This window comes from Stegostoma tigrinum, chromosome 3, assembly GCF_030684315.1.
Source record: "Stegostoma tigrinum isolate sSteTig4 chromosome 3, sSteTig4.hap1, whole genome shotgun sequence".
NCBI lineage: Eukaryota > Metazoa > Chordata > Chondrichthyes > Orectolobiformes > Stegostomatidae > Stegostoma > Stegostoma tigrinum.
This window is the reverse complement of record NC_081356.1, coordinates 87701972-87714883: the sequence shown is the minus strand read 5'-3', so window position 1 is coordinate 87714883 and position 12912 is coordinate 87701972. Positions and strand designations below refer to the sequence as shown.

The 12912-nt window shown below is 41.3% G+C and overlaps 1 protein-coding gene across 9 annotated transcripts in view; it reads left to right on the top strand.

The window, feature by feature from the left end:
* Positions 1-12912, top strand: part of cast (calpastatin) — a 192731-nt gene that overhangs the window by 32004 nt on the left and 147815 nt on the right. For all 9 annotated transcript variants that reach the window (XM_048527120.2, XM_048527119.2, XM_048527114.2 and 6 more), the window contains exon 2: positions 3010-3078. In XM_048527120.2, the coding sequence (XP_048383077.2) occupies positions 3010-3078 (69 nt within the window). The remainder of the gene's footprint in view (positions 1-3009; positions 3079-12912) is intronic.

Here is a 12912-nt window from a genome sequence, read left to right as displayed (position 1 = left end):
AATAACCACACTACAATGCAAACAACTGCTGTTGTGTACACTGAAGAATAAGTCCCATGAGAATATATAATTGATCCAGCAAATATTGACCATGTTAACCTGACCACGTACCAAATATTTGGCAATTTTCTATGAATACATTAGGTACTCTGAAATAGCCAGCATAGGATCTTAAACTGAAATGTTAGTTTAGACTACACTTAATACCAAGTTTCAACTTGGAAAAATAGTTAAAGCTTGCTCTAGAAACAACGGCCTGAGCAACATTCATTGTCACTTAAGTTGCTTGCAACTGTCCATGAGTGAAGCTGTACCTCCTTTTCATGTCTAGCACTTAACCTAACATTTTCTCCAAACAGTGAACAAGTGATTGGGAGTAATCATGTTGCTGCAAACGATGTTGAGCACTATTTAAAGTTTATCGCATTCTATAGATCACTTTCTGCTGGAAGTTTGAAAAGTATATTTAAATCACATCAGAGATAACGTGGTACCCTTTGTTATGACAGTGTGTCAATATTTAGTCTCGAATTTTTTCCCTTAACAATTGAGTGCTGGGCTGTTGTCCCTTATTGGACAACTAATTTGTGTCATCAGGAGAAAGGAACAGCATGTTGATCAGAAGGAGGAATGAGAGAAGAAGATGAGACTAGGAAGGGCAATGCCTAAGGTGGTGGGGGAACTGCTGAAGGTCTGTGTTTATTATGGTCATAGTAGTGTTTCAGCTGCTGTCTGTACGCTGTCAATTTCCTGTGTGTCATGAAGTTACCAAGAAACGTTGGTTCATTTTTAAAACAGTACTTTCATAATTGGTTAATTGCATCTGTAATCTGAAACACATTCCTGTGCCTGTAGCTAAGTGAGAAATTAATCTGTACAGCAGTGTATGCTTTCCGAAATTCTGAGGCACTTGTTAATTTGAGAGTACAGCATTTGTCTGTATGACTTCTGATTGGGAATTTATGGTGGTGGTGTATGCCTTAGTGGAAAATATCCTCATTTCCTGACATTGACAACCTGACCAACACAATAAGTACTTTAAGTGCAATCATAGAACATTACAGTGAAACATTTTATAATGCCAGAGGAAGTCCTAATTGTGTTTCACAGCAAAATCTTTAGAGTAACAATGATTTAGACACCAAAGCTTCTGGATTTTAGTGTCAGTCTGTGCTTACTCTAAGTTATAATTTTAAATGAGATTAAATAGAGTAATGATGATGAGACCAGATGGTTCGTCATCAAAATCATTCAAATGATGCACCATAATAAGTGAAAATTCTATGTTTTTAATTGCAGCATTAAACTTCTATTTATCCAATATGTGATGTGGAGTTTATATTATTAATACTTGAGTTTTACATTGTTCAGTGTGTAATATTTTAAAGATGAGGGACTGAAACATTTCCCTGCAGTGTTACTGACAATTGGTGTACGCCAGAGTTGAAACGGACATGATCTTGATTCAACAAACGTTTCCCTGTTTCTAAACACTTTACATCTCATTTACTAATTGACTATCTCACTGACTATTGTTTGTTGTTTGAAGTATTACCATGTTGATCTAGAGAAATTTTATTACACTTTCACAAGAATACTTTATTTGCAATATAAACATCGTCTCAGTTTACGCTCGCTGCTTCCAAGCTTTCAGAATAGCCTTTACATTATTTACTGGCCTTGAGTTAGGAGTGTGGTAGAAAGTCATGACTTGAGCCAATATGTGCAGCTGTCGAACTTGGAGCTAAGCATCATCCTGATAGCATCCCTGAAACATAATATTAGAATGATGATATTCGCAGGTAGTTGCACAATTTTCAGTTCAATTTAACTTCACACAATGAAGGAATCTGTGCCAGTGTGTGCCATGATTTGGACATTCAGGCTTCGGCTGGTAGTTGTCAGATAACATCTCCCTGACCGCATGGAGGCAAGCACTGAACATTTATTCAGTATGTTTTGAGGGCCATGATAACAAATTTGTAACATTCCTCATACCCGGAGGAAAGCCAGAGAATGGCAGAAGTTCCCTCAAGTAGCAACAATGACAACAAAATATCCCACTTCTGTGGACTTCCGTGCCCAATATGGATTAGATGATTCATTCATGTGACAATCCATGAAAGATGATGAAATTATTACCAGCTTTCACATACTGAAATAATGAAGAGTCAGTGTCATAATTCATGCCACACAGAGGCCCAGATCCAGCAAGAGAGAAACCAGTCCATTCCATTACAATTAATGCATTACTATCAAAATTTTCAATTTAAAACCTTAACTGGGTTAGCCATGTGAGTGCTATGGCTAAAGTAGCAGGTAGGATTCCTGCAGTGAGTAACACATTTCCTAAATCCTCATAGCCTGTCCACCACCTACAAGATATAGGTCGGAAGTGTGCTGGAATATTCTGCACTTGCCTGGATGGTTACTGCTTTACAACACCATTCTAAGAAACTAATCCACTTGATCAACCCCATTCCACCAAGCTCCCATTCATCACCTTAAACATTCACTGACTTAATGTGGCTGGAGTATGTATCATCTACAAAATTGCAGTGAACAACTCGCCATGTTGCTTCAACAGCGTTTTCCAAACCCAAAATCTCTTACCGTGAAGAGCACAGGCAGCAGACACATGGGAACATCATAAGATCCCCTCTAATCCAAACACCTACTCAAATTGAAACTGTATTGTTGTTGCTGTGCTGTCATTGAGTCAAAATCCCGGATGTCCAGACAATATTACCCACGCAATATTCACTGCAGCACACCACAACCTTTACAAGGGTATTACGGATATGCAACAGATGTTGGTCCAGATAATGAAGCTGACATAGAATAAATGAATGAATGAATTAACAAAAACTTGCATTGCTTTTTAACTTTCTGTGCCTTCAATTTCCAAATACATATTTACCTATAAGTAAAGTATTTCCATAGGACATGTGTTAATCTACCTGCGAATGGTCTCAGTGACTAAACTTACACTTTGTATTTCTTTAACAGGGGGCAAAGAAGCCTGATTTGTCTAAATCACCAAAACAGGGAGTCAGCATGAGTGCTCAAAAGCCAGAGGTATGAAAACTAACAAACTTATTGAATTTGCAGCAAAGCTACCAAGTAGGAGGTGAAAGTAAAATGTTTTGGGGGAGAACTTTGTTGACCTGACACTAGTGTATTCAGTGGGCCTTGCTTCTTAGTTTTACAGGAGACATCCAATGAAATGGCTGTCACTGGGTTTGCCATCATATTCAGGGCAGTGGTCCATTCACAGGGCTGATGTTGCAAAATCCCCAGCAGCATTACCATGAACGGTGGGCATGCTCAGGCAGGGAGGGAAAAATATCTTCAAAATTAATTTGGCCTATTGTTGAAGGGACACCCTTGGAGCTAGAGGGGCTGTTTTTCTTACTCAAGTCATCCTCTTTGAATAAAACATAATTTCCCCCACTTCTGATCTAGCTGCTGGCCTCCGTATGCAACAGAGACTTGATCAGCTGTCAACAAAATAATGGCACCTTGGCAGAATGGCACAAATTTTCAACAGTGTTCCTGCTTCACCCCTTAAACCCCCGCATCAGTAAAATTCACTAGTGGCATGGCATAGTTTGGGAGCTGACCTGCTGCAGGCCCACTTGACTTTACTGGACCCTGGCCTTGTTCCCAGTTTGTACAAGCCGGTAAAATTCTCCAGTTTTATACCAGCAACACGAAGAACCTTGTGCTATTATGCAAACAATGAACAATAAGTTGAAATGAAATATGAGCATATTTGCATAATGGTGTGAATACATATTTTTGGTTCCACATTAGGAAATTTCTACTAACAGAGATACCAAAACAGGGACAACCTACTTGGTGAAAACACTTAGGATTCACTAGTCATTTATAGCTGTCGGTTTCTTCACAAGATAAATAACGTTTATGTATAAATAACAAGATGTATCCCTCTCTGCCAGTTTAATATTATGGACCATAAAGTTATTGACTTTCTTGCATGGTTAGCAAATAAAATAGCAGGGCATTGTGCAGTAAACATTATGCAGGTAGATTCTCACTAAAAGCTTCAGTTTACCAATTTGATCGATGTTATAAATCGAGGATAACAAAGTGTGGGGCTGGATGAACACAGCAGGCCAAGCAGCATCTCAGGAGCACAAAAGCTGATGTTTCGGGCCTAGACCCTTCATCAGAAAAGGGGGATGGGGAGAGGATTCTGAAATAAATAGGGAGAGAGGGGGAGACGGACCGAAGATGGATAGAGGAGAAGATAGGTGGAGAGGAGAGTATAGGTGGGGAGGTAGAGAGGGGATAGGTCAGTCCAGGGAGGACGGACAGGTCAAGGGAGCAGGATGAGGTTAGTAGGTAGGAAATGGAGGGGAGGCTTGAGGTGGGAGGAGGGGATAGGTGAGAGGAAGAACAGGCTAGGGAGGCGGGGACGAGCTGGGCTGGTTTTGGGATGCACTGGGGGGAGGGGAGATTTTGAAGCTGGTGAAATCCACATTGACACCATTGGGCTGCTGGGTTCCCAAGCAGAATATGAGTTGCTGTTCCTGCAACTTTCAGGTGGCATCGTTATGGCACTGCAGGAGGCCCAGGATGGACATGTGGTCTAAGGAATGGGAGGGGGAGTTAAAATGGTGCGAGACTGGGAGGTGCAGTTGTTTATTGTGAACTGAGCAGAGGTGTTCTGCGAAGCGGTCCCCAAGCCTCTGCTTGGTTTCCCCAATGTAGAGGCAGCCACACCAGCTACAGCGGATACAGTATACCACATTGGCGGATGTGCAGGTGAACATCTGCTTGATGTGGAAAGTCATCTTTGGGCCTGGGATGGGGTTGAGGGAGGAGATGTGGGGGCAAGTGTAGCACTTCCTGCGATTGCAGGGGAAGGTGCCGAGTGTGGTGGGGTGGAAGGGGAATGTAGAGCGGACAAGGGAGTCACGGTGAAAGTGGTCTCTCCAGAAGGCAGACAAGGGTGGGGATGGAAAAATGTCTTTAGTGGTGGGGTCAGATTATAGATGGTGGAAGTGTCAGAGGATGATGCGTTGTATCCAGAAGTTGGCGGAGTGGTATGTGAGGACTAGGGGTATTCTCTTTTGGCGGTTATTGCAGGGACGGGGTGTGAGGGATGAGTTGCGGGAAATGCGGGAGACTTGGCCACAGGCGTTCTCGACCACTGCAGGGGGGCTCGTTGCGGTCCTTGAAGTATGCGGACATCTGGGATGTACGGGAGTGGAATACCTCATCCTGGGAGCAGATGCAGCGGAGGCAAAGGAATTGGGAATAGGGGATGGAATTTTTGCAGGAAAGTGGGTGGGAGGAGGTCTATTCTAGGTAGCTGTAGGAGTTGGGGTGGGCTTGAAATGGACATCGGTTTGTAGGTGGTTGCTTGAGATGGAAACAGAGGTCCAGGAAGGTGAGGGGTGTGTTGGAGATGGTCCAGGTGAACTTAAGGTTGGGGTGGAAGGTGTTGGTGAAGTGGACCATCTCCAGCATCTCCATTGTGACTATACTTTAAGAAGTACTTTACTGGCTGCAAAATACTTTGGTACATGTGTAGCTCGGGCTTTCCATAAGTGCAAGCCTTCTTTCCTTCTCTCTGTGTTAGCAAGCAACTCACAGGGTATAACTCACCCTTTAAGCTTCAGACTTTATTCAGTAGCGACAAAATCCACTGTTCAGTTTTATTCATTTTTTTGAGACTATTACATTTCACTTGCATTCACAAATGATGACACGTCTTGATTACATGATTGAAGAATTGTATTTGAGGTGTGATTTGGGAGTTGGTTAGTTCACTTGGCTGGATGGATGATTTGTGATGCAGAGTAATGCCAGACCACACCAGCTGAGATCACGATTAAGATATTGCCTTCCCAACCTCGCCCCTCGACTGAGGTGTGGTGATCATCAGGTTGAACTCACTATCATTCATTGCTGTTTCCTGTGAGAACAATCCTATGGTGTTCTGGGGCTTTGGTGACTATTACTTCACAGATGGAAGGCACAAATAAATGCTATACCTATTCTTGGAGTGTTTGAAGGAATTATTTGCTTTGTTTATAACCCTGTGTAGTGCCTGTCCAGAAGTGTTTGATGGGGACATTGCAGAGAGAGTTTTATGCTGTATCGAATTGCATTCTGTACCTATTCTGGGGGTGTTTGATGGGACAGTGTGGACTGAGCTTTACTCGAATGTGACCCTGATCTTTGATTTCTAAATGTTTGTTGGGGACAGTGTTGAGGGAGCTTTACTCCGTGTCCAACCCCATGGTTGAATTTGTCCTCATAGTGTTTGATGGCAACAATGTTCATGGAGCTTCAATCTGTAATGAATTGTGTGTTGTACACATACTGGGATCGTTTGATGGGGAGAGTGTGGAGTGAGCTTTAGTTTCACTTTAAAAGAACACAGTTCCAAACGCTACATGGGCATCGGCAGCCACACAAGGATTAGGGTAAATAAGCAGTAACCAAATTAGGGACTTTGACAATTTTCCTTTTTAATGTAAAATCAACTTTAACACACAGTTGTGACAAATTAGTAAGAAATGTGATATTGCTCAACACCCATTCCCCTCCACCCTGCCCCTGTTCTCCATCCTGTACATGTGGCTTTCACATGTAATCCCAGCTCAAACTATGACATCAATTGAAAGTTATATTTAAATTGCTGGAATAAATATCAATAAAAGTTTACCGCTGACTATTTTATGAAATGCTGCTGGGAGTATACATTACCAGGAAGCCAAGCTTTAATTGTAAACCAGATTTGCACCAATTATTGCAAGTATGCGGCATTATAGGCCAAACCAAACCCCCTTAAACTATTCCAGAGATAATCCAGACCCTAACTTTTTCTTACTTTTAAAAATAAATGTTAGGTGTTGCTTTCCAGATGCAATTTAACTGGTCAAACTACTAGATTCTAAGCAAAACACACTTAATTCATCCACTATAGTTAAAATACAACAAAAGAAAGAAGGGATTGGAATAACTTAACTCTATTGGAAAACTTAACAGAATAATAGATACGGTAACTACTGTTAATGCACTGATCCAATATAATAACATTCTGTAAACACTCCTTTCCCAAAAGGGAAATTGAGAAAACAGATTGTCTCACATGCAACTCCCACAGCTGGGACAGAACCTCCAGCTTAAAACCCCTGACTGTAATCACAAGAGGGGGAATAAAATAGCTTCCACTTCTTCAAGAGACCAACAGCAACTGCTGAAAACAAAACTTAAAATCCCTGGTTCTGTCATGAGAGCTTGATTACACCCATTCATGCTGCTTCTAGATCCAGTGATGTTCAAAAAGACACGCAAGACTTCACAAGTTGTTTATCTTCTCACAGACTACTCAGTATTTGTCAGCCAAGCTCTCTCTAAAAGAAATCCGGACAAAGCAACGTCTTAAAGCGATAGCAGTCATTATGAATCTATAACCTATTGTGAATGTAAATAAAATGAATCATTAGGTGGTTATAATTCAAACATTGGCAAACATTGCATTTCTGACCTGCCTAATCTGTGACTTGGCACCAGAATGAATGGATGAAACATTGTGCACTGCAGAGGAAAAGTTAGATAAACCTGGCTGGAATCTTTCTCTTTCAACAGCCTGAGCTTTTAAGAAAGCAGCTGAAATGCATTTTGGATCTGAATTATTATAGTTTTTGAATGATGTGTAGAAATCTGGTAGACCAATAACTTCTGTTTTCGTGTATGTCAATTTTAAATGGAAAGGTTAAATGACCTTCTAGAGCAAATGAGGTAAAAAAAAGTCAGTCATTTTCTGGAAGTGCTTAAAGCTAATTTGTTGCCCAACTGCTGCAGTATATTAATATCTCTCAAGTATTTCAGGTAACCATAATTTCTATTAATGTGGTGTTGTTTTGATTCAGGGAAGGACCCTAAGGTAGAAGCAAATACCACAGATGCTAAAGATCTGAAATAAAAACAGAAAGTTCTGGAGAAACTCAGCAGTTCTGCCAACATACCCAAACAGTAGCTATTCTGCAGGAAAGGCTGCACAGCAACAAATAGTAGGAGCTCATTTTTTAAAAAAGGGCAACTTTAATCTTTATGCTGATTGGGTTAATCAAATTGGAAAGGGTTGCTATGACAACAAAATCTTAGAGTGCATTAGTGAGAGTTTCCTAGAGCAATATATCATGGAACCAACCAGAGAACAGGCTGTTTTGGTTCTAATAAAGGGTAATGAAATATTTTTTAATAAGTGGACTAAGAGTGAAATAGTGATCATAACATGACGGAAACTAATGTTTAGTTTGAGAGTGAGAAACTTGAGTCAGAAACAACTTTATTTGACTTAAATAAAGGGAATTACAATGCAATGAGGATAGGATGGATAGACTAGCAGGAATGACAGTAAGCAAGTACTGGTAGACATTTAGGGAGGTGAGTCAAAACTTACAGTAAAACATGCATCCCAGTAAAGAGTAAAGATTATGGAAGCGGGACAATCTAACCACAGCCAACCTAGAAGCCTAAGGAGAGTATAGAGTTGAAAGGAGAAACAGATGAGGATACAAAAGTCAGTGATAGTTCTGAAGATTGGGACAAATTCAGAATCCAGCAAAGAAGGACTAAAAAGATAATAAAGAGAGAGGAAGTAAAAACAACAAGGACAAACTAATTAAATGCATAAAAACTGACAAGAAGAGCTTCTTCAAATATATAAAAAGGAAGAGAGAGGTCAAAATCAACATAGGCCTCTTAGAAAATGAATCTGGGGAGATGGTTTTGGGAAATAAGGAAATAGCAGAGGAGTTAAACAGATATTTTGCATCAGTCTTTGAGGTGGAAAACACTTTGAACATCCCATTAACACTAAAGAATATGGTGAAGGAATTAAATACCATCACCATCTCTAAAGAAGTAGTATTAGAAGAACTACTGGGGCTAAAAGCAAATATGTCTCCTGGCCTTCATGCCTTGCATCCTAAAATCCTAAAAGATGCATCTATAGACATCATGGATGCGTTGGTTCAAACTCGTTGGATTCTGGAGAAGTACCAGGGGCTTGGAAAACTACTAATGTAACAAACGTATTCAAAATGGGAAGTAAGCAAAAAGCAAGTTATATTGGCTGATTAGTCTAACATCGGTGTTGGAAAAGTATTGGAATCAATTGTAAAGGAAAATATAGCCGAACATTTGCAAAATCACAATTTAATCAAGAAGAGTCAACATGGCTTCATGATGGGAAAATGAGTTTCTCAAGAAAGCCATAACTAGAGTGGGTATGAAGCAGTGACTAAGGATAACGGGTTCTTTTTCAGGTTGACAACCTGTAGCCAAAGGGGTTCTGCAGTGACCAGTGCAAGGGACTGCAACTGTTTACAATCTGAGTTAATGACTGGGAGGAAGGGAACACTGTACTGTAGTTCGCTTGGAGATGACTCAAAAATTGGTGGAAAAGGAAGTTGCGAGAAGGATACAAACAGTTTTACAGTGAGATATTGAGAGGTTATGTAAGTGGCCAAAAAATTGGCAAATGCAGTATTACATGGGTAATTTGGAAGCTGTTCATTTTCAGAGGGAGATCAAAAGAACAGGGTAATATTTAAATGGAAAAAAACTGCAAAGGGACTTGGGGTTACTTGCACACGAAACAGGGAAAGCTAGCACATAGGTGCAACAGAATGTTGGCCCTTATTTCAAAGGGATTGGAGTGTAGGAGTCGGGAAATCTTACTGCAACTGTATAGGTGCTGTTGAAACCACACCTGGAGTACTGTAAGCAGTTTTTGTCCCCTTATTTTAAGGATAGATATTATTTCATTGGAGATAGTTGAGAGAAGGTTCATTAGGATGATCTCCAGTATGGAAAAATTGTCTTCTGAATAAAGGCTAAGCAGATTGGGACTCTACTTGCTGGAGTTGAGAAGACTGAGGGGTGGTCTCATTAAAACTTATAATTCTTAAGGTGCTTATGAGGATAAATGCAGTGAACATGTTTCCCAACATGGGAGATTCTAGGACAAGAGGGGACAATCTCAGAATTAAGGGTGCCAATTTAGGTCTGAGATGAGGAAGATTTTTTGCTCAGTGTTATAAGTCTTTGGAATGTCTTGGAGTAGAGAGCTGTGTAGTCAGAGTACTTGTGCATATTTGAAGCTGAGCTAGAATGATTGCTCTACTAATCGAGAATCTAGGGTAACGAGTCTAAGATATTGTTAAAGAGAGTTCAAACTCTTCTGGTGATTAAACCGAAACACAAGCCTCCAATCTGTTGTGGCAGGATTAGATGTTTCCTTCTAATAATTAAACCCAAAACACCCCGAGAAACTTGCCATGCCTTTATAATCTGTTAAAAAGTCTTGATTTTATTGTCATGTGTACCAAAATAACGTGGAAAGCTTTAGGGCAGCATGGTGGCTCAGTGGTTAGCACTGCAGCCTCACAGTGCCAGGGACCTGGGTTCGATTCCAGCCTCGGGCGACTGTCTGTGCAAAGTTTGCACATTCTCCCTGTGTCTGCGTGGGTTTCCTCCAGGTGCTCCGGTATCCTCCCACAGTCCAAAGATGTGCAGGCTAGGCGGATTGACCATACTAAATTGTCTGTAGTGTTCAGAGGTGTGTGAGTTATAGGAGGATGGGTCTGGGTGGGATGCTTCAAGGGGCAGTGTGGACTTGTTGGGCCGAAGGGCCTGTTTCCACACTGTAGGGAATCTAATCTAATTGATGTTTGAGTGGTACGAGCAGATCACAGCAAGCAAAGGACGTGCAGATCAAAAAAACTTAGAGACTTGCAGGTTACATTATTTGAGGCTGGAGTCCATTCAACAGTCTGATAACGGCCAGGAAGAAGCTTTTCCTGAACCTGCAGATGTATGTGTTCAGGCTTCTGTATTTTCTGTCTGATGGAAGAGGTTGTAGAAGGTCATTACCAGGTGTGATGGGTCTTTGATGATGTTGACCACCTTTCCATGGCAGTGAGCCATGTTAATGGAGTCCACGGATAGAAGGTTGGCTTCTGTGATGGCCTGGGTTGTGCACACCATCTGCTGTAGTTTCTTACGGTCCTGGGCACAGCAGTTGCTATACCAGGCTGCAATGCACCCAGACAGTATGCTTTCTATGGTGCATCTGTAGATATTGGTGAGGGACCTTATGGACATGTCAAATGTCCTGAGGTGCCTGAGGAACAAGAGGCATTGTTGTACCACTTTGACTGTCGTATTTATGTGGGATTTCCAGGACAGGTCATCTGTTATTGTCACTCCGAGGAATTTGGTGCTCTTCAGTCTCTCAATCTCAGTTCTGCTGATGTAGATGGGGGTATGTTCTCCTCCCTTCATTGACTTCGGAAAGATCATTTCTTTAGTTTTGCCGACATTGAGAGACAGATTGTTTTCATTGCATCACATCACCTAGCCCTCTATTTCCCTTCCATATTTTGACTTAACATTGTTAGATATCCGTCCTACTGCAGTGATGTTGTCTGCAAATCTATAGATGGCATTTGTTCAGAATTTGGCAGCACAGTTGTAGGTCTACAAGGAGTATCTTAGGTAGCTGGGGATGCATTCTGGGGAGGGAGAGTGTGTGTGTGTGGTGGGGGCTTGTTGTGGAGGATGTTCTCGTGTTGAGTGTTATTGTGAAGTAGGTGCAGTTACCTATCCTCCCTGATTGTGGCCTGTGGGTCAGAAAGCTGAGGATCCAGTTGCAGAGGGCAGAGCTGAGACCAAAGTCACACAGTTTTGAGATGAGTCTGGAGGGGATAATGGTGTTGAAGGTGGAGCTGTAGTCAATGAGCAGGAGTCTGATGTAGGTGTCTTCATTGTCCAGATGTTCCAGGGATGAATGCAGGGCTAGAGAAATGGCATCCTCTGTGGGCTTGTTACGTCTGTAGGCAAACTGTAGGGGATCAAGGCAGGTGAGAGTCTGAAGTTGAAGTGGGCCATGATCAGCCTCTCGAAGCACTTCATGATAAATGAAATCAGAGTCACTGGGTGGTTGTCATTTAGGCACACTGCGTGTGTTTTCTTAGACATGGGGATGATGATGGTCTTCTTGAAGCAGATGGAGACTTCGGCTCGAGGAAGGGAGAGCCTGACATCCAGTAATGAATGTATTTCCTGGTCCGTCCAAGGTTCATGGTTGGGGAACACTCAGACTGATTTCTTTGGCACATAGTCCTGCACGCTTTTGCTAATGAAGTCAGTGATAGTGATGGTGTACCCATCTAGATTTTCCGCTGAACTCTTAACAGGGTCCAGTCCAGACAGACCAAGCAACCTCGGACCAACACCGTAACAAGTAACTATATTTATTTATCTAAAAGTAGACAAATTAACAGAATTGCTAACAAACAGAATAATTCCCCCTTAACTGCTAACTATTCCCTATCTAAATTCTACTGGTGCACTGTTCCAATAAACACAAATCCCACTTAAATAAACACAAGTAATAAGAAAAGGAGTTAAAACTTCTGAAGTCTACACACCTTTCTTCTGCTGTTCTCAAGTCATAAAATCACAGCTTATCCAGCTGTGAAGTCTTCTGTGAGGACTGTTAGCTAGAAGTGCCGTGGTACCTTTTATGGATAGATGGTGCTTTCTTAGAGAGCTTAGCGATTTCTTGTGAGAGTTAGATGCTTATTTTTGAGATGGTGGCTCACTCTCATACCAATTTTCAAAAAATTCTCTCCTTTTATACCTTGAATGGCATATAAATTTTCTTACAATAGCTTGGTCCGAGGTTATCAAACCATAATTTTTAAATTCAGTCGGCTTTCAGTCGCTAACTGCTTGGTTTAATTTAATTGGCTGATTCCAGCTAGTTGTCAAAACATCAAAACAAGCAGAAGGTTTCCAATCTCGCAGCCAATTGATACATGTTTCCCTTTTAGAACTGGCTGTACATATTCCACTACA